Raw genomic sequence first — 23433 nt, 5'->3', positions numbered from 1 at the left:
CAGACTTCTTTTTGTTGCTGGAAATTGCTGTTAAAAATAACTGTTTCTAAATGTGTTTGTGTCCACAATGACATCAGTTCTGTTGTACTAAGTTAGAGGTAATAATAAAATACAGGTTTATTTCTGACTTTATTATTGTTGCTAATAAATAGTAATAATAAATACTGTTTTTCAGACCCTTTCTATATTTATATGTTGTCTAATATGTCTCTTCACACTTTAAAAGTTTTTTTGAACATGAATATTCTACTTGTACGGAAGCAAGAAAACTAATAGTATTTAAGTCAAGTATTTAAATTTGAGTGATGACATGCTTGTGCACTTGATGCATTAAGACTACAGTTGCAAGTCATTCATTTTCTACTTAACTGGTGCATGCTAATTTCACTTGATATGTATGCATATGTATATATCCATATTTTCTGACTAAACTAGCTGCTAGGAATGATTTTTGCTATCACTTAAATTAACAATAAACAGCTGAAGTCAGCCCCTGATGGTTCCTAGAGTTTTCCCTGGTGTGTTCTGGTATCATATTCCCTTTGCCTCCCCCTCCTTCTGCTCTGCAGTTTCCTTTCCTAGAACAGTAATAACCCCTTAGTGGGGTGTAGAGCAAGTTGTGAATGGCACTGCTTTAACATGATACAGCCATATGACTTGTCTCAATAAAATTTTTGTTTTATGCACTCTTATGTTTTTGAGCCTTACATTCCTCTTCTTCTCTTGTTTCTGTTAAGGTCACAAGTTCTGTTTGTGTATTCATTGGGTTTTTTGTTCTTTAGGAAAATAAAAAGCTATCTTGATGACACTTTTAATTTTTAGAACTAATTTCACTATTAGAATCCTGATGGAAATATTTCACCACACGCAATTGTAAAATGGTGTTATTACTGTAGCTGGAAAATGAAAGAGGCCCATGATCACATCTCTTGAGGCTTGTTTGTCTTTCAGTTCAGTCCTGTTTTCCTGACTATGGCTGAGCTTTTACTGTCTACTTAGGGTTGTACAACATCCTAGTTTGAGCTCAGACATACCCTGTATGGGTCCAGACTTTGTGTTGTTAAATGCTTTTATAAAATCTGTTCCTGGAATTTGGCATGCTCAGCAAATGTTTGAGAAAAGCAAAATCATCAGGACTTACCAATTTAGTATAGAGCTTTGCAAATTTGTTTTTATATCATCTGATTTAGTTGTAAGTAGATGAATAGTTTGAAAGTCTAAGACTACCGTCTCCTTAGGCAAGTACTGCCAGCCAGTAGGAGTGGATTTGTAGAACAGCAGTTGATACTAGGTCCAATGTTAACCTGTGTAAATGTTTTAAGGATTTTGCCATGAACTAAATCTGTGGTTGTGTGGACGGAGTGGCAAGAGCATATGTTCTAGTTTGGTTTCATGCGGAAGAAAGTCAGTTCAATGGCTTAGACTGTTCTGGGTTGTGAATCAAAATGTGATGATGATCAAAAGATTTTCTTCAAAAGCACTTGATTCAAACTAACCTGATGATGTAGATCAGGTAGGATAGTGTATGTAAGATGGATATTACAGAGTCATAGTCTGAAGGGGGAAAAATCCTGTAAGCATAGAGTGACTCAGCTGTGCTTTACTTTGGGAGTTAACTGGGGTTTTTTAGCCACTACAATCACATTACAAAAACTATTTCAGAGTTAAAAGGGATTATAGACACCTGAATGCAGTTGATTTAATGTGAGATGCATTTAATGAGAAAATAGCTAAGTTTAAACTTTAGGTGAGAGATAGGCTGTTGTAACAGCTCCAAAGGAAGACTAGAAATGTGTGTTTGCAACACTTGAGCACAATGCAACAGTCCTGTATTCTGATGCTCTTTATTAGCTGCTTTATAAATCAGTTGTTGTGTGTGCTCATTTATCAGATTTGTGAAGTTTTTGAGATCTTTCTGTTCCTTAGAATATAAAGATGCTTAGATTCCCAATATTTAGAGTACTGAAGTGTATGAATGTGGTGATGACTGCCGGTTTTGGGGATATTATTTTCTTGTACCAGCACACAAGTTAATGAAACAAACTTCTCTTTCTGCAATTGTATCACACTTAAAAAGCCAGTAATAGATAGTTCAAGAGACTACACAGTTACCAGTTTTGTAGTGGCAGATTTTCAGAGAAATAAAGGTGAGATTACGTGCTTTCCCTCCACAGATACTAATATCATTTACCCAATACAGCAGTTTGTTGCAGCAGTGATGACCTTAGTATAGCCAGGGGGCTCATTTACAATGGAGCTCTAAGAATACCAATCCTTTAATCAAAAATGTATTGATTTATTTTTTTTTTTATCAGATCCTGGAAAGATCTCACTTATTAGCTTTTAATAGAATTCGTTTAACAAGTTGCAAGGGACAAAGTAATAGCTTAGCTATTTTCCAGACAGTGTGCATTATTCACTGAGGTTGTGTTAACTTTATTTCTTGCTGTAAGAATACTCTGCTGCTACAAAAAAAAAGAAAACAAAAAAACCCTGAAGAAAATATTTACCAGATGACTGTGTTAAAAAAATCATGTTATCCCAATGTCCTTGGAAATGCCTACCTTTCCAGTGTAGATCCTGTAAGACTATTGATATTTTTTAAGAGAATTTTGAAAACACTAGCAACACTGAGTAGTATGTTATGAAAAATGGAATGGAAGGTACATAGGCTGCTACCTCCATGTGTTCAATTCAGACTGCAGACTGTTCTTGGCATTGATGAGTTTGCGTAAGAATGCTGCATCATCTTCTGCTCACAGTCCCAGTTGCTCTGCTGACCTTTACATTTATGTAGACTTTGTGCATGTGTGTTATGCCAACATATTGCTATAGAAATTCTTAAATCTGCAATATAACAAACAGTTTTTATGTAGCATTGTCTTTTCTAAACCAATTTTTTAAAGTTATATTTTTTCCATGTAACAGTGCTATTAATGGGAAAATTTCAAGGCAATGCTTCAGAAAGATAGAGTGTGTTAAGATTTCCTTTCGTTGATATACACTTTGTGTCTGTGTCAATATGATATGAGCGTCTTATCAGAAATGATTGATGCCTCTGGCCTCTTTTGTCTGAGGAATGGAGATAAGTTGGCATGCTAATCCTCCTTTTTCTGTCACCTTGAACAACCTTGTTTGTAACTATCATATGGCTCTCAAATGAGCACAGATTCTTAAACAGCACAAAGAGGAATAGGCTGTTTATCCAAGGCCAATGAAAGCCAACTGCATTTTCTTTTCTGTGAGCTTTTGGTTATATCCTTAATGATTGTGTAAACTCCGGACCATATCAAGGAATAAAAATATTACCCTTCCGTTGCTGTACTCTCAGTCTTACCTGTTTAGCGATGTACACATCATCCATCTTTTTATGCGTTTCTTCTTTCAGTTTTGCTGTTAATTTAATTCAGTTAAATATTTTGCCCAAAGCTGAAATCCACGTTTTGTTTGTCAAAATATTTACTACTCAGTGTTCTAATTTTTAAATATTTGAAAAAAACATGCTGTCATTTTTTGTCCCTTTAAGGAACAAGTACTCCCTCCCTCCCTTATTCTACAACAATCTTAAAAGATTTTGGTATAGTAAGTGAATGTTTAAAGACATGTTTTTGCAACCTCCATTGGCATCTTTAAACCTGAGACCTGCTCTGTTCTATCACAGCTCAAAAAACGTGACTTTTAGTCATCCCTCTGATGAAAGTTTACCCAACTGACTATTGCTGTTAACAGCAGCAAGGAAGGGCTTGGTTGTCTCTTGAATCAAGCTGATAATACATTTCCTCTATACAGAAGTTTCACTGCTGACAATACAAGATGTCTTTCTTCAAAGATATCCTTTTGGCCTCTCTTGAGCAAGATCTCAAAGGTTCAGTATTATTTTAAATATGTGAGTGGGTTACACTTGAGTTTTAGTATCTGGTTTACTTAGGATCAATACTCCAGACATCAGCACTCTAAAAGCAGGAGGCTCGAATAAATTTAAAGTTGTTAAATTCTTCGTTGCTTCCAAGTCATGCTGATCACTAGACCCCAAAGGAGATGGAGAATATATTTGTGAAGCTGTAGGGTGTATACTCAGTGCAAGGCTACAGAAGTTATTAAAAAGGTACAGGAGAAGAACCCTGGCCATCTGGCTCATGAAGAATAAGTCACATGTTGCTGTTCATTAATTATAGTCATTTGAAACTTCAGGGCAAGTAAACAAGTGGTAAAATTTTGCATCATGGCAGTTACTAACTTGCAGAGGTGGAAGATGGAAAAGAATGTTGTTAAGACCCATATTTCCATAAACACCCAAATGACCCAGCTGTATATCTGTGCTGCCTTTGTGTGGTACTTACACATAACCACAAAATCATGGAATGGTTGAGGCTGACAGGGAAGTCCAGAAGTCATCTGGTCTAACCCGTCTAGAGCTGATTGCCTGTGATCACGTCCAGATCGCTTTAAGTTTCTCCAACAATAGAGATTCCACAGCCTCCCTGGGCAACCTGTGCCAGTGCTCAGACACTCTCAGTAAAAAATTTGTTTCCTGATGCTTAGGGGGAACCTCCTGTGTTCAGGTTATGTCCTTGCCTCACCGGGCACCACTGAAAAGTGCCTGACTGTCCTCTTTGCACCATCCCTTCAGACACATTCAGATATATCAATAAGATCCCCTCTGAGCCTTCTCTTCTCCAAGCTAAACGGTTCCAGCTTTCACAGCCTTTCTATCTAGTTCCTTAATCATGTTCAGGTGTGGTATAACCAGTGCTGAGTAGAGAGGAAAAGGATCACTTCCCTCATCCTGCTGGCAATACTATGCCTAGTGCACCCCAGGATAACACTGGCCTCCTATGCCACAAGGGCACATTTCTGGCTCATGTTCAACTTGGTGTCCACCAGGACACCCAGATCTACAATGTGTGAATCTGTTGTTTCTTTCCATCTTCTTTTCAGACACTTAATTCTTTATTTTATTCTAACATCAGAGAAGAGAACAAATTAGGTTTGGAAATGATGGGGAGGGCACTTTAAATCCAGTTTTGGAAATAATTTTAGATGGTACAATGTATCCCAAATACAGAAGCTGGAGAGAGAGGGAGAAATAATTTATCATATGTGAGCATACTTGCATGAGCACATTAGCTGATATTCAGATTTTCTGTTCCTGTATATGGTTTCTTCTTCTAAATCTGATTTTCTGAAGTTTAAATTTTGTGTTTCTGATAGTCATGGAAATTCAGAGCCTCTATTAATAATTAACCCTTCATAAAAAGAGGGATTTGTTTCTGCCATTATCCATAAGAATTGATATCATTCTGGGGAAAAAAGTGGATGTGGTGTTTTCCAGTTGTTGAAGGATATGTTTGAAGTGTGTGTCAGACACAGGTACCTGGGACCAAGAGCACAGAACTTCTGGGGGGTTTGAACACAGACTAGAGAGGCAGAGTTCGGACTGGACTTTGTTGTACATTTCCACCAATGTAACTTTTTTTCTGTATAAAAATTCATGTACATGAATGTGTGCCCATTACAATACCATATCATATGGTACATAAACACACCATTGAGGTACTCCTTATAACTTTTAATCTATCATTAGGTGATAGGCTACTCTGCCTTTTGCCCTTAAAATAATACTTTTAGCATGTGTAACCTTCACTTTGCTAATATTGTTCCTTGAAAATTATTGGTCAGATACCTCCACGTTATCCATGGATGCTTTTTGTTTTGAAGTACTCTTGGATCCTGACTTTCTCCTGCCTACTAAGCAGGACAGGGATTTAAGCTAAAGGATTTCTGGTAGACGGAAACAACCCCTGAGAACCAGAAGCAATGAACTAGCTCAGGGCTACTTTTCTATTATAGTATTTCCACAAAAGCATAACTGCACTTTTACTGGATCACAGCATAGAGTAGCTGGATGTTATTTTCAATTTCCTGTGCAGTGTCCACAAAAATATCTAATCTTGAACTGTATTAAAACTGTGCTACAGTGCATGTATATATCTATACCTCATAGATGCAGGAGAGATGAAGCATCTTGTTTTTTCTTGCTAGCAGACTCTTAAAGGAGTCCTCCGTTCTAGTTTAGCCACTTATTACTCAGGTTTCTCCCTCCTCAGAAGCAAGATAAAACAAAGCCAGCCTGGTTTTATTTACTTCTTGCTCATTCAAGATATAGTCCTGATTTTAGCAGGAGGGTTGACACATCTCAAAGAAAATGTAAAAACCACTTTGGCAAGAGAACTGCTCTTTTACCACTGCTCTTTATGCATATGGAATAAAAATACCTCTTTAGATGGCTAATTTGGTATGTGGATTTGTGAATGTGGTCACTAATTTAAAAAAAAATGATCCTACATATTGGGAGATATATATATGTACACACACTCAATATATAAGCAGGCTTAATTATTTCATTGTTGGCTTTGTTTAAGACACGTGGTAATTTGCCCTTGTGGACAAGAATGTATTTGATGTGTAGATACAGGCTTATAAAAAGCAGCTTAAAAGAGAAGCCTGAAGTTCCAGAAACTTCCAAAGCTTCCCTTCAGAAAATGTTCATAATTTTTTCCAGTTACTCATTGTGAGCAGAAAGATTCCTATGTGCAGAAATATACTTGGGGCATATATGGTCAGTCAGCCTTTTCTTGGCAGGAGTAGTGTAGTAGTAAAAGTTTCTCTACTTGAATCCTAGATGAGGAGAAATTTTGGCATAGGAATTATTAGTGGAGATTAGCAAAAGACTGTTTCTTGGTCCCAGTCAGACTGGGATGTGAAGGATTTGTCTCAAGTGAATAGTACTTTTTGCTTGAGGATAACTGCCTGCTGTGGAGTTCTTCCATGTCAGCAGCAAGAACCTTGAAGTGCTGGCCCAGTCAGTCAGTGTGCCCTATTCATTGCATTGTCTTAGGTACCCCATGGGTATTCAAGCTGCTTACCTTATTGTGTGAGGTTTCTTTTTTTCTTTTCTTTCCCTGAGTCGGTTTTTGACCGGAAAACTGCTTTGTGTTTAGAAACTTTTGACAGGAACATACCAGGACCAATGAGAAATGTCAAAATCAGTGAATTGGCATGCTAGGTTTCTATAGGTCTATCCTATTTCTCCTTTGTACCTATTAATGTTTTAAATTTTTTTAACTTTCAATAGAATCATGGAATGGGTTGAGTTAGAAAAAGTCCAAAAAGATCATCTAGTTCCACTCACCTTGCAATGGGCAGGGATATCAATATCAATATATTAATAGCAAATATATATTTTATTTATCCCTCACAATTAACTAATTCTGTTTATGGCTCAGTTTTACATACTCATCAACAGCAGTAGTATAAACAGATATGATTCATGTAAAGGGAAGAATGGGATGTTTGGCACAGCTGTATCCTCCTGCCAAATGTTTTGGCCTCGTGGTAGTTTCTGTAAGATCTTTTATACAAATTTATATTGCCCTTCATTGCCAGGTGATCAAAAGGCTTTGTCCTGCCTTTAAGAGGTTTAGTTCTTTTAATAATACATCTTTTTTGTGCTGATTTTGGCTGAGTCTGTTCATTTTCTTTACAGTAGCTGGTATAGTGCTGTGTTTTGGATTGGTTCTGAGGACAGGATTGGTAACACCAGGCTATTTTAACTATTGCTAAACAGAGCTTACACAGGGTTAAATCCTTTTCTGCCTCTCACCCCACCAGCGAGGAGACTGGGGGTGCACAAGGTGTTGGGAGGGGACACAGCCAGGACAGGTGATCCCAACTGACCTCAGAGATATCCCAGACCATATGACATCATACTCAGCATATAAAGCTGGGGGAAGAAAAAGAAGGAAGAGGAGTCCTTCTGGAGTGATGGCATTTGTCTTCCTCAGTCACCGTTACCTGTGACAAAACCCTGCTTTCCTGGGGATGGCTGAACACCTGCCTGCCCATGGCAAGTGGTGAATGAATTCCTTATTTTTCTTTACTTGTGTGTGTGGCTTCTGCTTTACTTCTTAAACTGTCTTTATCTTAACCCATGAGTTTTCTGACTTTTAAGCTTCTGATTCTCTGCCTCAACCCACTGTGGAGGAGTGAGCGGGTGGCTGTGTGGGGGCTGAGCTACTGGCTGGGGTTAAACCGTAGCGTTTTTACAAATCATTTGTTTTATCTGACTGTGCAATGCTGTGTAATTCGCTGTCATTAGTGAGACAGTTTTGATAAATTGCTCCTTCTATTCTTGAATTGCAGGAAAATAACATTTTCCTTCAGGCTAGTGTTACAAATATTTTTTGAGAGGTTGGCATTCCAGCAACCATATTTGCTTCAGCTTGATTGCCTGGACTATCCTATTCAGCAGGTATCTGGGAGCTGCTGCATGGGATTTTGCAACAAAATAATTGCATTTGTGAATAAGTAAAATGAGGTAAATATGGTAGGAATGAGTTTCTAAAAAGAGGCACAGGTGTAGTCTAGCAAGTAAATGCTTTTGAAAAGGTTTGATTTTGTATTTTATGGGTAGACAGAGCCTGCTTTTAATCATATTTTTCATAAGCCCTTGTGGTGGGTTGACTTTGGCTGGATGCCAGGTGCCCACCCAGCCGCTCTATCACTCCCCTTCCCAGCGGACAGGGGAGAGAGTAAGGTGGAAACAACTCATGAGTTGGGATAAGGCAGTTTATTTAAAGCAGAAGCAAAGCGAAAGCTTGTGCGCGCAAAAGCGAAGTGAAAGATAACACAGTTTATTCTCTACTTCCCATGAGCAGCGATGGTTGACCACTCCCGAGCAGCAGGGCTTCAGCACGCGTGACAGTTCCTCAGCAGGCAGCCATTGGAGACAAAGAATGCCTGCCCTCCTGCTCCTTGCCTTAGCTTTTATGGCTGAGCTGACATCATACGGTAGGGAATATCCCTTTGATTAGGTTGGCTGGACTACTTGTGTCCTCTCCCAGGATCTTGCCCTCGTTTGAGGAAGGAATGATACCACACTGATGCTGTGCTCAGCAGTAGCCAAAACACTGGTTTGTTATCAACACCCTTCTGGCTACCAATGCAAAGCACAGCACTGTGAGGGCTGCTATGGGGAGATGAACTCCAGCTCAGCCAGACCTACTACAGCCCTCAAACCAACAAGTTATAGAAGTGTTATTCTCAGGTGTGAGGGTGTGCTCAAAATTAGTTGTATTTCATGATGTAGCTCAGTTCCTCTCAGGAAGAGCCATATTCATTGAAACAAATGTACCTACCTATCTATTGTTCTAAGATTCTTCTGCTTGCTGTGCTTGGAGTAAGGGTGCTAGCTTATACAGATCTTTGATCTGAACTTATGTAGATAGATGCCGTTTTAAAACAGACAAATCAACCCAAGCAAGAGAAACCTGTGGTATCAATTATATCTCTCATATGCATTAACAAATAACCCTCTTACTGATTGTATTGTAAAAACTGAAAACTGACAGGAGAAATAACTGTTTTTAGATGCAATGATGAAAAAACTAGAACAGGTGACCTGTCATGTAGCTGGTGGAGCTTAAACAATTAGTTACATTCAGAAATGAATGTGTTAGAATAGGAGTATGTGCACCAACCATGGCATGCTTGAGCCAGATTTAGGTAACCATGGGATATATTGAACACCAGTGGTATTATGATTGGTTTACAGATCATCTCACTAAGAACATGTTACAGTTGCCCTGACTACCAGCAAAAGGCATGTTAGAGTTGGTACAAAAATACAGACTTGCTGCTTGTAAATCCCCAAATGATGATGAAATCATAGGAGGCGAGGTGGTGTTGGAAGGGGAGGAATTTTCTTAAATGTTATTGTTTTCCTTCACTTTACCCATTCCTCCCCTTCTCTTTAGGTTTAATTTCCATCTTTGGAGAAAGATACTGCAAATCTTCTTGTATCCATGCTGTTACCTCAGTCAGGGACTAGGATAATAATCAAGACTAATTCAGCTTAAAGGATCTGTAGATCTGCGCACTGGTAATGCTATGCTGCAAAATGTTTATCTGGGGTGGCAGACTAAGCTCACTGAAAGCTCCAGCCTCTGCTGTATGTTTTTTCTTTAGTTGTAAATACTTGCTGATAGATTCTGGTATTCTGTTTTTTAGCCTGCATCGTCTTCCTCTGGCTCCTGGTCTCTTATGAAAAATAATTTAAAATTACTGTTTCCTAACTCTTTTCGAGAAATGTGTGATGTCCTCTTTTAGTTAAAATACAAGTGGAAATATCTAAAATCAAGTGTGTTCTTAAAAACTGTAAAAGAAATTAATTTCTCAAGGCTGTTTTCAGTTAATAAAGAGGTAAAAGAATATGAGAGGAGGAGTTTGATTCAGCTACATAAGTCTGGCTTTCTTTTTCTCCAATGTCCCTTTCTGCTTTCTCTTTTCCTTTTTTTCCTTGTTAGCTGTACATCTAAGCAGTGAAAATTGGGTTCCAGTGCATAAAGCTAGCACTTGAATATTTTTTACTTCTTCTTCCCCGATGTTGTCAGCATGGCTAGGGGACAGGAAGATAAGCTTTGATTGTTTTATTTATTTTTTTTACTGATAATGCTTTGATCTTTATCTGAAATTGGCTGACATCTTATTTTTATAGTACTCATTCTTCCTTTTCTGTCCCCTTTGCTCTTTGCCTCGCATTTTACAGTTAGAAATTTGGGTATGGCTTTTTAAGTGCATGACAGGTAAAATACAGGGACTGACTTACTGTGGATTAGCTGGTACTGCTAAGTCGCGCTGATACATTTATCATTCAGTTATTCTCTAATTAAGGATATATTTTAAAGCTTTATGATCTTTCAGTAACTTATGATATGTTGTACCACATTTCTCTGGATTTCACCACTAACTGTGAGGGTAACATTTGGTATCTGATCTGTGTTTTATGAAGTCACTGAACCTTTAGCTGTAAATGAAGTCAGTTCAGACTCAAGTTCCTAATGAACATCCATTAACAGTGTTCTGGAATGTGATAAACTTGAGCTGGTGAATTATGAGCAGTATTCTCATATTGCCTCTCATTATTTACTTTAGAAATCACTTTTAAGCCATATTTAAGTAGAGAGCATCTATAAAGATGTCTGAAAGTGGAGCTATACTGAGAACTATGACTATTTGATGTCATAGCTTTGCCACAAGCATATGCCATGTCTGGTAATCTGTCTGGTTCTTTTTTGATGTGTGTTTATAAATCATAGAGCAAGCGATCTGTCTAGACTGGTACCATGTGACTGGTAATATTTTCCTGCTAATACTAAGGAAATAGGGGTCACATATGAAAACAGAACAATTTTTAGCTGTGTTTCTTTAAAATGCGTATGTTAAGCCTGCAGATTTGGAACACATTGTTAGTCTGCTAATAGACGGGAAGTTATAGTACAAAAATCTCTTGCTGACCTTCTTAAATTAATCCCTCCAACATTAGTTATTTCCTTATTTTCAGTGGGAAGACAGCTGAGTTTAGATGTGTACAGCATGTTTAAATGGTGAGATTGGTGCTCATAAAAAATTCATTAAAATCTAAACTAGAATCAAATCATCTTAATACAAAGGAGAGGTATTTCTGGGGGTATTTGGGGTACTGCTGTGTGTATTTGCTGTATCTATGTATGTGTAGCTGACTGTTGAGAAAACTGCTGTACCATGAGATACTAGGTCTAGATTTAACTCTCTGAGGTTTTTGCTGCTGTTTGAAGTCAAGCTTTCAGATCTTGGGAATTGTGTCTATATTTTGTTTTATGAAGACTGTTTACTTTCCTTAGCACTTTTTCTCACCAGTTTGTCTCTATATAAATCCTTTGAAATAACATATAAATGCACATACTCTGTGTACTTAGATATAACATTGCCATTTCTGTCTTGTAATCTTGCAAGTCTAACTACTTGCATTTGCTCTCTGGAAATGTTCAAAGATAACCATTTTAATCTGAGCTGTAACTGGTACTTTCATATGTTTCTAGTAAAAAGAGGTATTATAAAGCATCAAACAAGGATTAAGATTTCTTTTCCTTGTTGTTTTCAGTTTGCTTTTTTATCACCACTGGGTCCTGTGATTCAGTGAAACAAAATTTCAAATTCAAATGAGGAAATTAGATTTACATAACTATTACATATATTTTGCAATCAGTATATTTCTTTGTGGCATCACAAAAGTCTTTGGCTTTTCACTGTGTTGTAAATCATAATCTCATGGTCTGTGAGTATAAGCAGAGCTTGAAAATTTCGTGCAGAATGTAAGCTTCATTAAATATAGAATACACTCCCAATTAAATTTCCTATTTGCCAGTTAATAGGTATACTATGAAGATAGCTTATGAATAGTATTTTTCTTTGAACGAACAAATCTATCGTTTCAAGACAAAAATGTAGCGAAGTTTGGTGTGTGTGTATGTACGTATGTCTTACTTTTAAATTGTTCTATAGACTGAAGATAAAGTGGTGAAATTCAGAATCACCTCGTATTGGCCAAATTTGTATTGATGCATACCAATGCACTTCAGGTTTCAGTGCTCAGAAGCTGTATTGTTACTGCTGGAACAGAGACTTTTTAATTTTTATTCAATTTTGCATGTTGCCACACATAATGGGGTCCTAAAACTTTAACTGCTTTGATAATATAATTAATAATTCTTGCTCAATGTACAATAACTTTGTATGAGACCTGTAAACAAAGCTGTGCACTTTTGTTACTGTCTTTTCCAGTATTGCAAATGGACTAAATCCAAATGAAAGGGCAGAATTATTTAAAAAACCATTTGTAAATCAACAGCAAAATACCAACTCGCTTTTTTGTAAAAATACACTCACATGAACAGTCTTCAAAACTGAAATTTAAAGTTTTCATGGAGACCTAAGCTACAGAAGTTCACTGTATCATAAAACATGAATGAGAAAAATACCATTTTCTGAGGAAATAACATTTTCATGCACTTCAAGGTGTTTGAGTTCAGCTCTACTGTTTCTTAGGTTCTGCCTTTTATGATGTCTGACATAAAAGCTGTACAGCTGAGAATTGCACAAAAGTTTTCAAGTAGTCACAATGAAAAAGTCTAAGTGTTTGCAAGTTCAGCCTGGATAGCTGGCACATAAAAACATAAAGTAGTCTCCAGACGTAGCTCTTAAAAAATGTGCTCTTGAGAGTAACAGCATCCTAGGTTGTGTCAACAAGAACATAGCCAGTTGCTTATGGGAAGCGAATGTTCCCTGCCCAGCATTGGTTATACGATGAAAATTTTGGGTCCTTCAGTACAAGACCAATGTTAATGAGCTGAAGTGAGCTCAGTAGGACAACTCGCGTTGTTTGTGGACAGGAGCTCCTGCCCTGGGAGGTCAGTTTGAGGCAGTGAGGCTTGTCCAGGCTGGAGAAGAAGCAGTTTTGAGGGGAGTTAAGCCATAGAATCATAGATTCATGGAATGGTTTGGGTCAGAAGGGACCATTTAAAGGTCATCTATTTCAACCCCTCTTCAATGAGCTGGGACATGATCATAGAATCATTAAGGTTGGAAAAGACCTCCAAGATCATAGAGTCTTGGAGTCTTGTTGGTCAGAACCCTGTCCAAACTGACTGTGAATGTTTCCAGAGGTGGAGCATCTATCACCTCACTGGGAAACCTGTTTCAGTGTTTTACCACTGTCATTGTAAATGTCTTTCTTATATCTAGTCTGAATAGACCCTCTTTTAGTTCATAACCATTATTCCTGGTCCTATTGTGACAGGCTCTGCTAAAAAGTTTGTCCCTATTTACCTACAAGATCAATAACATTAACAAGTGCATGGTGGGACAATGAAAGACAAGGGATATAGACCTTAACAAGAGAATGTTCATTTGGATGTAAAGAAAAAACTGAGTTCAGCCAGACACTGAAACGGGTTTTTCAGAGTGGCTTTGTGGTCTCCATAGCTTAAGGATTTCATGACCCGACTGTCTAAAGCTAATATGACCTGATAGCTGACTCTGCTTTGAGCAGGAGGTTGGATGTAGAGGCCCTTTGAGGTCCCTTTCAACGTGAATGACTGATTCTGTGAATGATCAATGCGGATTTCCTACAAGGCAAATACTGGTGCAATAAAGATTTAATTAGTCTCTATTGAGTTGGATCTTATCCAACATGTTCCTAGTGATTTTCCCACTGCATTTTGAAAAACTATGTATGACATAGCGCAGTAGTAAACTGTGTTTAGCCTCTAGAATAAGCAGAAGATGTGGATGCAGCCAAGAAAAAAACTAGTTGCACCTGAGTAATTTTGTTTCTGATTTGAGCATTACCGGACATCCAGACTCTTGTGTCTGGCCAGCTGGGGCTGGGGGTGAGAGGGTGAAGGGAAATAAAATGCTTCTGCCTTCTTTTGTTTTTTTTCCATCTTCCACTTCTCTCACTACAGAAATATGATTGTTACATTTCCTACGAGGCTGTGTCTTAGAGAAAATTATCTAAAGCATGGAAATTTTGCTTTTTCGTAATCTTCCCATGTATGAATTGCCAAGTTTTCTCAGAGTTTATCCATAATGGACCTACTATCAAATGGGAATGTTTCAAAAAATAATTTCTCTTTCAGTGGGGTCTTGTGCCCTCTTCTATTTGGAAATAAGAATTCTCTGTGTCTCCCTACTAGTAGTATTAATACTTATATCAGCTTCAGTCTTTAACACCCCACAGTGGATTGCAAAACAGGATTTCAAAAATAAAATTGGCCCTCTTGGATCTTCCAAGACTCTTGCAAGACTGCTAAAATCAATGTGCTCTAGTGAGAGATTTTGATAGAGTTAAGTAGGAAAAATGTTCCCTACCATCATCTTCCTATCTGTGAAAAAGAATATTGTTTGAATACAAGCATGGCAATGTTGACATTTGTTTAGCAAGAATCAATACCAACTACTACACATCTAATTTTAGTTCTAGGATGAATGGATTTTATTGCTAGTGTTTCTTTGTGTACTAGGATGTACAATTTCATTCTTCCAAATGACAATCAGTTGTCTATTTTGTATTGAATTTTTAGTAATTTTGTTAGATGATCAGGTTAATCACCACCCTTCACTAGTGTGGTGATCATGATTTTTTATTGATCCAGCTGAGACTTTCAGAAAGAAATTATTTCATTCATTTGTATCTTGAGGAGGGTCGCATGTGGAAATATGGATAAGAAAAAAGTGAGATCTACTTTTGCTGTAGTGTTATTCAACATATCTGTCATATTTGTTTTCTTATAGTGAAAGATTTTTTTTAAGACTGAATAGAAATGGTTTGCCAAAATGTCCAGAAAAGCCTGAAAGACACTGTTCTCTGTTTGTGGTGAGTTCTTCCTATTCTCAGTCTTTTTTTTGTGCTTTTTTGTGGGTATTGAAAATAAAAGTTGGATTAAATTGTTATTCTGTGGTTGACTCAGAATTGCTCCCTAAGCTTGTACATTGTTATAAACATCAGCTCTAAAGGCTGGATTGAGGGGTTGCAGGGTATTGCCGAGCTTCTAATTTGAATATTTTCTGGCAGTGTGTGGACACTCATCTAAACTTCCACGTAGGCATATGTACCAGTCTTTGTCTCTGCAACAAGGACCAGTTATTTTTCCTCCTTGTACTTTTTACATCCAAACAATTGTTTGTGCGGCACTCTCTGTACTTTTGGAATATTTGGAATTGCATAAATGTGTCGCTGCTGTTCAAAGCACACAGCAAGTCTCTTATGCCCTTCTACTGATTTTGCTGTATTACAGCAAATTCTAACCATGATATTTTAGGACAGTCATTTTGAGTGCATGACCACCAATTTAAAGTGTTGAAGGGATAATTTGTTAATGCTGTATAAATGAACTCACTGTTCATTTATCACTTTCACTGGCAGTGAAAGGAGTGTGTACAGATCTCTTTGAATGTCGCATTTTATTTGGGAGTCAGAAATAATGAGGTTCTGATCTTGTGCAGGATTTGGGTAGCAGTGAACTCAGGAAGGACATCTATATCACTGTGCACATTATCCGAATAGGTAGGTATAATCTTATATTTGTTAGATATATGACAGTAAAGAGAAGAAAACTGCTTGGAGTCAGCTTTGGGATTTGTTATATTAGCTAGACCTTTGAATAATTTTTTGGAAAAGAAAATGCCTATTTTTTGATAGAAAAATTGCTTTAGATTTCTCAGCATTGTCTTATAGTATTTATAAAGTGTACTCAGTGCTAATTGAGTTTAGAGGCAGGATACTTTGTTACTATCACAAAACAAAATTGAAGTGTCAAATATGAATTGTATTAAGATGATGGACTTGTCATTGAATCCATTCTTGTTCCCAAGTCTAATTTCAAGCATCCTTTGTTCAAAGAAAAATTTGCCTGGACGTTAATGTACCTAATTAGTAGCTGATGTAAATCTGACATGGTTCAGATGAATTTTATCTTCTCTCTGACCTCTTTCAAAAGGAGGAGAGGGAAAGAAATGGACAATGTTTCATAATAATTTTAGTCCCTGATGCTATAGACAGATATCAAGTCCTCTAGAACAAAGTGAAGGAGAAGAAAAGTGTACATTTGTGTTAGGTATTTATTTTAGGAAGTTGTCCTCTGGACTGTACTGATGTGAAACAATAATCTTCGGGTCTACTTCTGACCTCTTAGATATATTGTTTTCTTTGTAAACTGTCTCTAATGCATCAGGGCAGTACTAAATATAACTTCTCCTCCTATTTTTGAAAGATATTTTGGTTTGAAATATAGGTCACTCTAACTTGTGCTGAGTTCAGAAACAACTTGTTACAAAGTTAATGTTATTTTACAGCTTTGAGGAATAATTTTTCCTTGAATTTTCATACTGGTTTGGTATTTCTTAAAAATGTTGTGTTTTGTTTTTATTGGCAAGGATTCAAAACAGATATGCTAAACTCTGATGTAAGTATATTTGTGAAGAAAAATGTTTTAAAAAACAATAATGAGTAGAATTTTTCCAGTTGTATAATTTTCAAATACATTCTCAGTCAATTTTAGAAATGAATGACTGAAATATTAAAAAATTAAAATCACATTTATATGCTACATGGTGTGAAAATGAACAATTACTCTTCAAGCTGCTCTGATGCATAGGAATATTTGGAGGAGACATTGCCCTGCAGCAACTGCAACCATAGGGTTTTTTTGTCAGAAATTAAGACTTGGTGGGAAAGATACATAGCTGGCAGTGCACAATTGAATAAAATGTCTAGAAAGATGGCATTTTCAAATGCCAGGAACACATTGAGGAGATTGATCAAATGTATTTATATCAAATAGAAAAGGCTAGGAAAAGTATTTTTTTCAAATCTCTTTCCCTTGACTGCCTTCTTTCTTTCTTTATCATAATTTGTTCTTCAGCCCTTTGTCATCTTTTCTCCGTGTATTTAATTTCTACTTGATTTTTCTTCAGCTGGTCAATTATGCCATTGCTTGCTAGTTGCCTATCTGGAAACAGCATTTGATTACTAATTTGTAATGGCTCAATCGCAATACCTCTCACATGTAACAACAATCATAGCAAAATAATTCTTCCCAGACAGCAAATGTTGAACAGTCTGTCATGTCCAGACTCTACATTTAATTTGGTAGTGTCATGAGCTTGCTATCACTGGGTATCACAAAGTATTGTTTGTTGAGTGGAGGTCATGAGAGGATGAGCAGAACCTCTCGTCTAAGACCATGCAAGATCACCACCTATGTAGCGGACTTCCTGTACCATTTGTTGTCTGAATGCAGTATAAAGATGGACCAGGTTCCCAATGATTACACTTGGCATTGGCTGCTTAGATGGATTGCTTGCTGCCTCCCTTCTGTGGTTTGAAGAGAGACAGTTCTGAGGATTACGCATCAAATATGTGTTTTGTTTGGCAGGACGAATGGGAGCTGGAGAAAAGAAAAATGCCTGCAATGTACAGTATAGACGGCCCTTTGGCTGTGCAGTCCTCAGTATTGCAGATTTACTGGCAGGAGATTCAAAGGATGACCTTGTCTTGAAAGTCTATATGTAAGTAGTGCTTTTTTCTTAATTTTTGGAAGTACCTTAGAGTCAGTCTGCAGCAGAAGCAGTGGTGTTAAGTGCAGTGTGAGTAAATAGCTATAGCTCCTTTCTGTTCCAAAAAAGATGTAGTAGTAGCTAATTTTTTTTTGGTCACAGTGTGGAAATTTTGGCTAGTTCTACAGATGTATTTATAAAGTGGGATAATATTAAAGATAAAGGTTACATCTTTTTAGATATTTGTGTATGTTTCAGCATTTTTCACATCCTTCTGGAGCTCTCTTTTTCATGGTAACATAAAGTACTTTTAGGACTTATTTAAATGCCTTGTACTTCCTAGGCAGCTAGTGGAAGTACTTTTTAACTACAGAAGAAAGCAGGCAGAGTATCTTTTTGTGTAATGAAGCAATTATATAATAGGAATAACAAAGGTATGAAAGACATTTAGTGCTGGAGAATGAAAAATCAAAAGTAGATATAAAAATGAATTGTTGGGTAAATAGTGGATTTTGGCTATAGTAATTGGAAGAAAGTTCAATTTTCTAGTACTAACACAATGCATGTAATTTCCTGATGATCTTGGACATTATAATAAGAACTGTTTTGTGGAGTGGTCTATTCTAAGTACGTATACCTGGGACACATATTGTCGTGCACATGAGAAAGTTCTGCACCTCGCAGGGTTAGCACTCAAATCTCAAAGGCTTGGAATTCTTTCAGGCAGCCCTTCTCCTTTCCTCTGTATCTGTATTGAATTAGAACTACTGGAATCAGTGCTGCAGAAAAGCAATATAGTGTAAAATGTGGGCTGGCTCTTGTTTAGACTCCCAGAACATTGAAGTCAGATAAATGTTCGCTGTTGGTTAAAAAATTGTTAATTGTTACTTATTATATTGGTGATGTGTTTTTGTTTTTTTTTTTTTTTTTTAATTTTGCCTGTTTGTTTTGAAATAACAAAAACAGTGGAAGAAATATCACTCAAGATCATATTTGGTGCTAAGGCTAATTTCAGTCTAGACTTTGAAGAGTGCACATTAGAACATGGAATATTCATTAGAACCTTAGAGTGTTCACTAGAATGTTGTCAGGTTTTCCTTATGGAAAACCGGCTATTTCCTAAATGTATACTGAAATGTAAATTGCTCTTTCACTGACTACCTCCTGAAAACCACATCCTATTTTAAATAACTTTGAAGTGTACAGCACAGAGTTTTCTGTCTAAGATCAGCTCTGAGTCCTGTGTCTCCCCCTGAGTGTCACAAGATAGATTTCTGTATGGTTTAGTGCTAAAGGATAGATCTATACAGAAATGAACTTGGTCATGACCGAGTTGTTCAGCATAATGGCTCCTGTCTTTCTCCCATCCTTATATGAAGCAAGTATTTCATGGTGCCTTTCTCAAATGATAAGAGCACTTATTTCTTCCGTTGGGATAGGCAGTTTCATGGGGGTTTGTTAGCTCTTGTTCCATTTTTGTTTCATGAACTAAAGAGGATTTTTTAAGGGTTATGTTGTGAAGCTGATCTGATAAACGTATGTTCCCATTTCAGAATTAAGAAAGTTATAATTTTTCTAGGTGCAACACAGAGAGTGACTGGTATCAGATCCATGAAAATATCATTAAAAAGCTGAATGCACGTTACAATTTGACAGGCTCCAATGCAGGTGAGTAATTAGCCACCTTTCTGTTTGCATTCTTTGGGGTTTCTTAGTTTGCAAATGAAGTAGCTCTATTTTGGAAGGACGAATGCGTAAGAAAGAAACGTAAAATAGTCAGATGAAAATGTACAATACTGCTGTTCATGTGCACATGTAAGAAAAAAAGTCACTGAATTTTCTTCAAGGAACTATGTAATATAACCTTTTATTCTGTGCTGAGGAGCTATAGCTTGCTGGAGTTCTGTTCATGTGGGGCTGATCAAATTATTGATCCATATTGCTTGACATTTCTGCTTCACATTTTCATCAGGAATATAAAATTTACCAGTGACATTATTGTCATAGTTTAGGAATGGTATTTAGTACTCCCACTAAAAAGAAAACCACAGGCCACTCCCCTCCTCCAGTGAGAGAGACAAAAGGCAGAGATTACAGGTTGAGATAAGAACAGTTTACTGGAAATAACAATAAGATATGGGAAATAAACAGTAAAAGCAAGAATATAAATAACTAAAGTATACAAAAGAGGGTGTCACTGAGGACCCCAGATGACATTGAACAATGGCGGATGGGTTTCCCCATCCCACCCTGACCCAAAACCATACCTTCCCTCATGGAAGTGAGAGTCCCTTACTTGTGACATGAGGTAGTATAGAATAACAACCTAGACACACCCACACTTCTCCAGACCCCACCCCCCCACGGCTACTGCGGAGAAATTAATTCTGTCATGGCCAAACCCAGGATAATTAAATATTAAACTTAAAAAAAAATTAATTGGGAGTTATCATTATGATCTGCATTCCTTCTGGTAGCTCTGCATTCCAGCTGAGCAAGATACAGGTTGTTATTTAGGAACTTACAATAGTCTTCCACAGTGCTCTGTGTTACTGGAACTGTCACTGAAATAAATTTGTGTGTGAGACTTAAGGAATGGGAGACAACTGACCTTTGCTATTTTGTTTGACCCATAGGAGATGTTGAATTTACAGTTTTTCTTGTTTTCTTTTTCAATATCAACTTGCTAACTTTTTCTCAATTCTGTCATCCAAACATGGAGTCAAACTTGAAAAGAAACCTGAAATGGAAGCTTATAAGTCTATTGTCCTTGTATTCAAATATTGTTTTGTCCCTGTGAAGTGTTAATTAGTTGAAATACGAGTACAGAAAAATCTCATCTTCCAGGTTCCAGTATGCTGTATTTGTAATCCCTTTCATGTAGCAGACTTCATGCTTCTTTAACTTGATTTCATGCATAACGTTAGTCTTGAAAATGTATGTTTAACAATCATCAGTGGATAACCAAGAAGCACATAAAAACTCATGTTATTTATCAAGACTGAAGTTATGTATTTAACCACTTCTGATCCCGTATATACATATATACAAACACATATATTTAAGTTTTAGAATATCATGAATCTTATTGGACAATAAATATAAAAATCATGTAGTGAAAATAGAAGGGCACGTTACCGAGTAAGTATAATATTTGACTTCTTAAAAATGTTATTCATAGTAATGAAGAACAAACTTTCTCTTGGATCATTCTGACTGTCCATGCAATACGTACTTACACTGTGATACATTACTTATCCTATTTTTCTCTCATAACAATGTTCAACATAAAAGACCTGTGGGACATGATTTTTTTTCCAGGTTGCAGAGGGCTGGAAACTAAACCTAGCAAATGGAAGATCAGTAACATTCTGAAAAGGGCTGTCAGGGTGAGGGAAGAGTAGCACAGAATTCCAGTAGTGCATTTGAAGATTGGAGAGGGAAAGAGGAAGTGAGTGGTAATGTCACTTTGGGTACTGAGCAACTAAAAGATGAACTATGAAAGGTTATTTTTATTGCACACATGAAATTCATTCTTCTGCGACTCCTTAGCAGCCTGAAAAAGCTCTGCAAGGCTTTAGCAATATGTTCAGATACTTCTGCTGACACCTCATGGAAAATATTGTTGTTACACTACTTTTTATTTTTCATTTGCTATCTTTTTTTATAATAGCATTGAGTGACTGGTTCTGAAGCCTCATTAGCTTTGTTTGCTACCTTGTCAGAAAAGGAGAAAACCTTGCATTACAGGAGACATGTCTTTTCTCTCCCTTAGGAACTGTTGTAGGTATGAACCAAATGTAGGAAAACTTGCATTTTTGGCTTATATCACACTGCCCTTTTAAAATCACCTTGAAAAGACTTAGGAAAGGAAATGCGGCAAACAAACAGCAGCAAAGATGCTTTAGACTATTTTCTATCCTCTAGGCTTCTTCCCTCTTCATTTTCTGTCCTGTACAGTTTCTTTTTAACTCAAGAGATTTTATACAAAGTCTTTAGTTTCCACAAATTGTGTTTCAGTACTGAAATAGTTTATCAGATAGTTCATAATATTCTTCAGGAAAAAAAATTTCTTCCAGTTTTCTATGTCAAACTAAAAAGGAACTCACAACATACTTTGAGTGTCTTGCATGTAAAACACATTGACAGACTATAGCATTTGTATTTAGCACTCAAACCTCTACTGCTCAAAAACTGCTTTTCTACTTCAACTCTTGACAGTTCTTAAGTACAGAATCCGCTTGGATCTTATTCTCGGCTTGTGTCTAAAAAGGATCAAATAAAGGTAAATCACTGTCACTTCCTACTAAAGCCCAGAAAGGAGCACTGGACAGATGTTTGTCCCCTTTTCTCAGTGATGCAGGAATGAAAGGGACTCAGTCTTGTGGATAATTTACTATTCTTTGCTGAGGTGGGAACTGGAATGTGTTTTCCGCATGAGTTTCCAATCTACCAGAGACTGGAGTAGCAGGGAGTGGATGCAATTACCATTCACCACTAGTCTTTGCAGCTGGTGTGAGGTATTGGCTTACTGGAAAACACCTGGTTGCCTGGTGTAGGAGATCAAACTGTTACTGCAAAGGCCAAATTGTACAGTCTTTGCTGCATTTATTAGCACTGTTATTTCTTTCACTGAGTTTGTAGTATTTGTAGACTAAATACTACTAGATCTAGGTGGCTTTGTAATTATTAAACAAACCAGGTTTCAGTAATATATGGAGCAGAGCTGACTATAAAATGTATTTTTCCTATAATATTTTTTTTCTTAGAATTAGAAGCTAGTTGCTTTGTTTTAAAATGCAAAGAGCAGTGGAAAAATTAATATTCCTGCATAGACATCACACCTAATTACATCAGTCTTGTGAGGAAAATAGCACATTTCTATTTTTGTATCTGTAGGACCAGAGATTCTGATTTGGAAAAGAATTTTCAGTCTGTCTCGCATGTCCCAGAGGAGCATACTAATTGCTTGGCTTCTCTGACTTCCCTTCAGGAACTATTCAGCTTTGTATATGATCTGAAAATATTCATTATACCATGGGGAATGTTGAAGTGACTCTAAAGCCTGCCAAGTAGTCTGTGATTTTTTTAAGTGTTATCTGTATTCATGTCCTCTTAGCAAGTCCTATAGAGGAGGGGTTTAAACCTGAGTCTCATGTTACATGTGAATATTCCCCCCACTGAGTTACCTTATAAAAATCATATTTATAAATCAATGAAAAATGCATGGCAAATTTCTTTTGCTTCACATTCCTTTGAGAAGAAGGACTATAACTTAGTTTCAGGGGGATGCAAGACATTCTGTTTTTCTCTGCTTTTTACTTTAGGCTCCTAATAGTCTCATGTGTAAGCTTCAATTTAGATTTCCTTATCGCAAATCTTGAAAAGCTGCATCTACCTGATGCAGTAATTCTTGAGAGCTGATACAAGGATACATGTGCTTTTTGGTTGTTACTGCAAAGGAGGTGAAAATCCTTTCAAATAGAGATTAAATTACTG

General features: G+C 36.9%; 1 protein-coding gene across 4 annotated transcripts in view; it reads left to right on the top strand.

The window, feature by feature from the left end:
• The window catches only part of DOCK4 (dedicator of cytokinesis 4), a 237301-nt gene that overhangs the window by 103454 nt on the left and 110414 nt on the right, over positions 1-23433 (top strand). For all 4 annotated transcript variants that reach the window (XM_027658285.1, XM_027658270.1, XM_027658277.1 and 1 more), the window contains exons 9-12: positions 15172-15253; positions 15883-15943; positions 17814-17946; positions 19514-19602. In XM_027658285.1, coding sequence (XP_027514086.1) covers positions 15172-15253; positions 15883-15943; positions 17814-17946; positions 19514-19602 — 365 coding nt within the window. The remainder of the gene's footprint in view (positions 1-15171; positions 15254-15882; positions 15944-17813; positions 17947-19513; positions 19603-23433) is intronic.

The sequence above is a fragment of the Corapipo altera genome, unplaced genomic scaffold (genome assembly GCF_003945725.1).
Source record: "Corapipo altera isolate COAL_440 unplaced genomic scaffold, ASM394572v1 1, whole genome shotgun sequence".
In the NCBI taxonomy this organism is placed as follows: Eukaryota; Metazoa; Chordata; class Aves; order Passeriformes; family Pipridae; genus Corapipo; species Corapipo altera.
The sequence above is the reverse complement of the archived record's forward strand: the minus strand, read 5'-3'. Positions and strand labels throughout refer to the sequence as shown.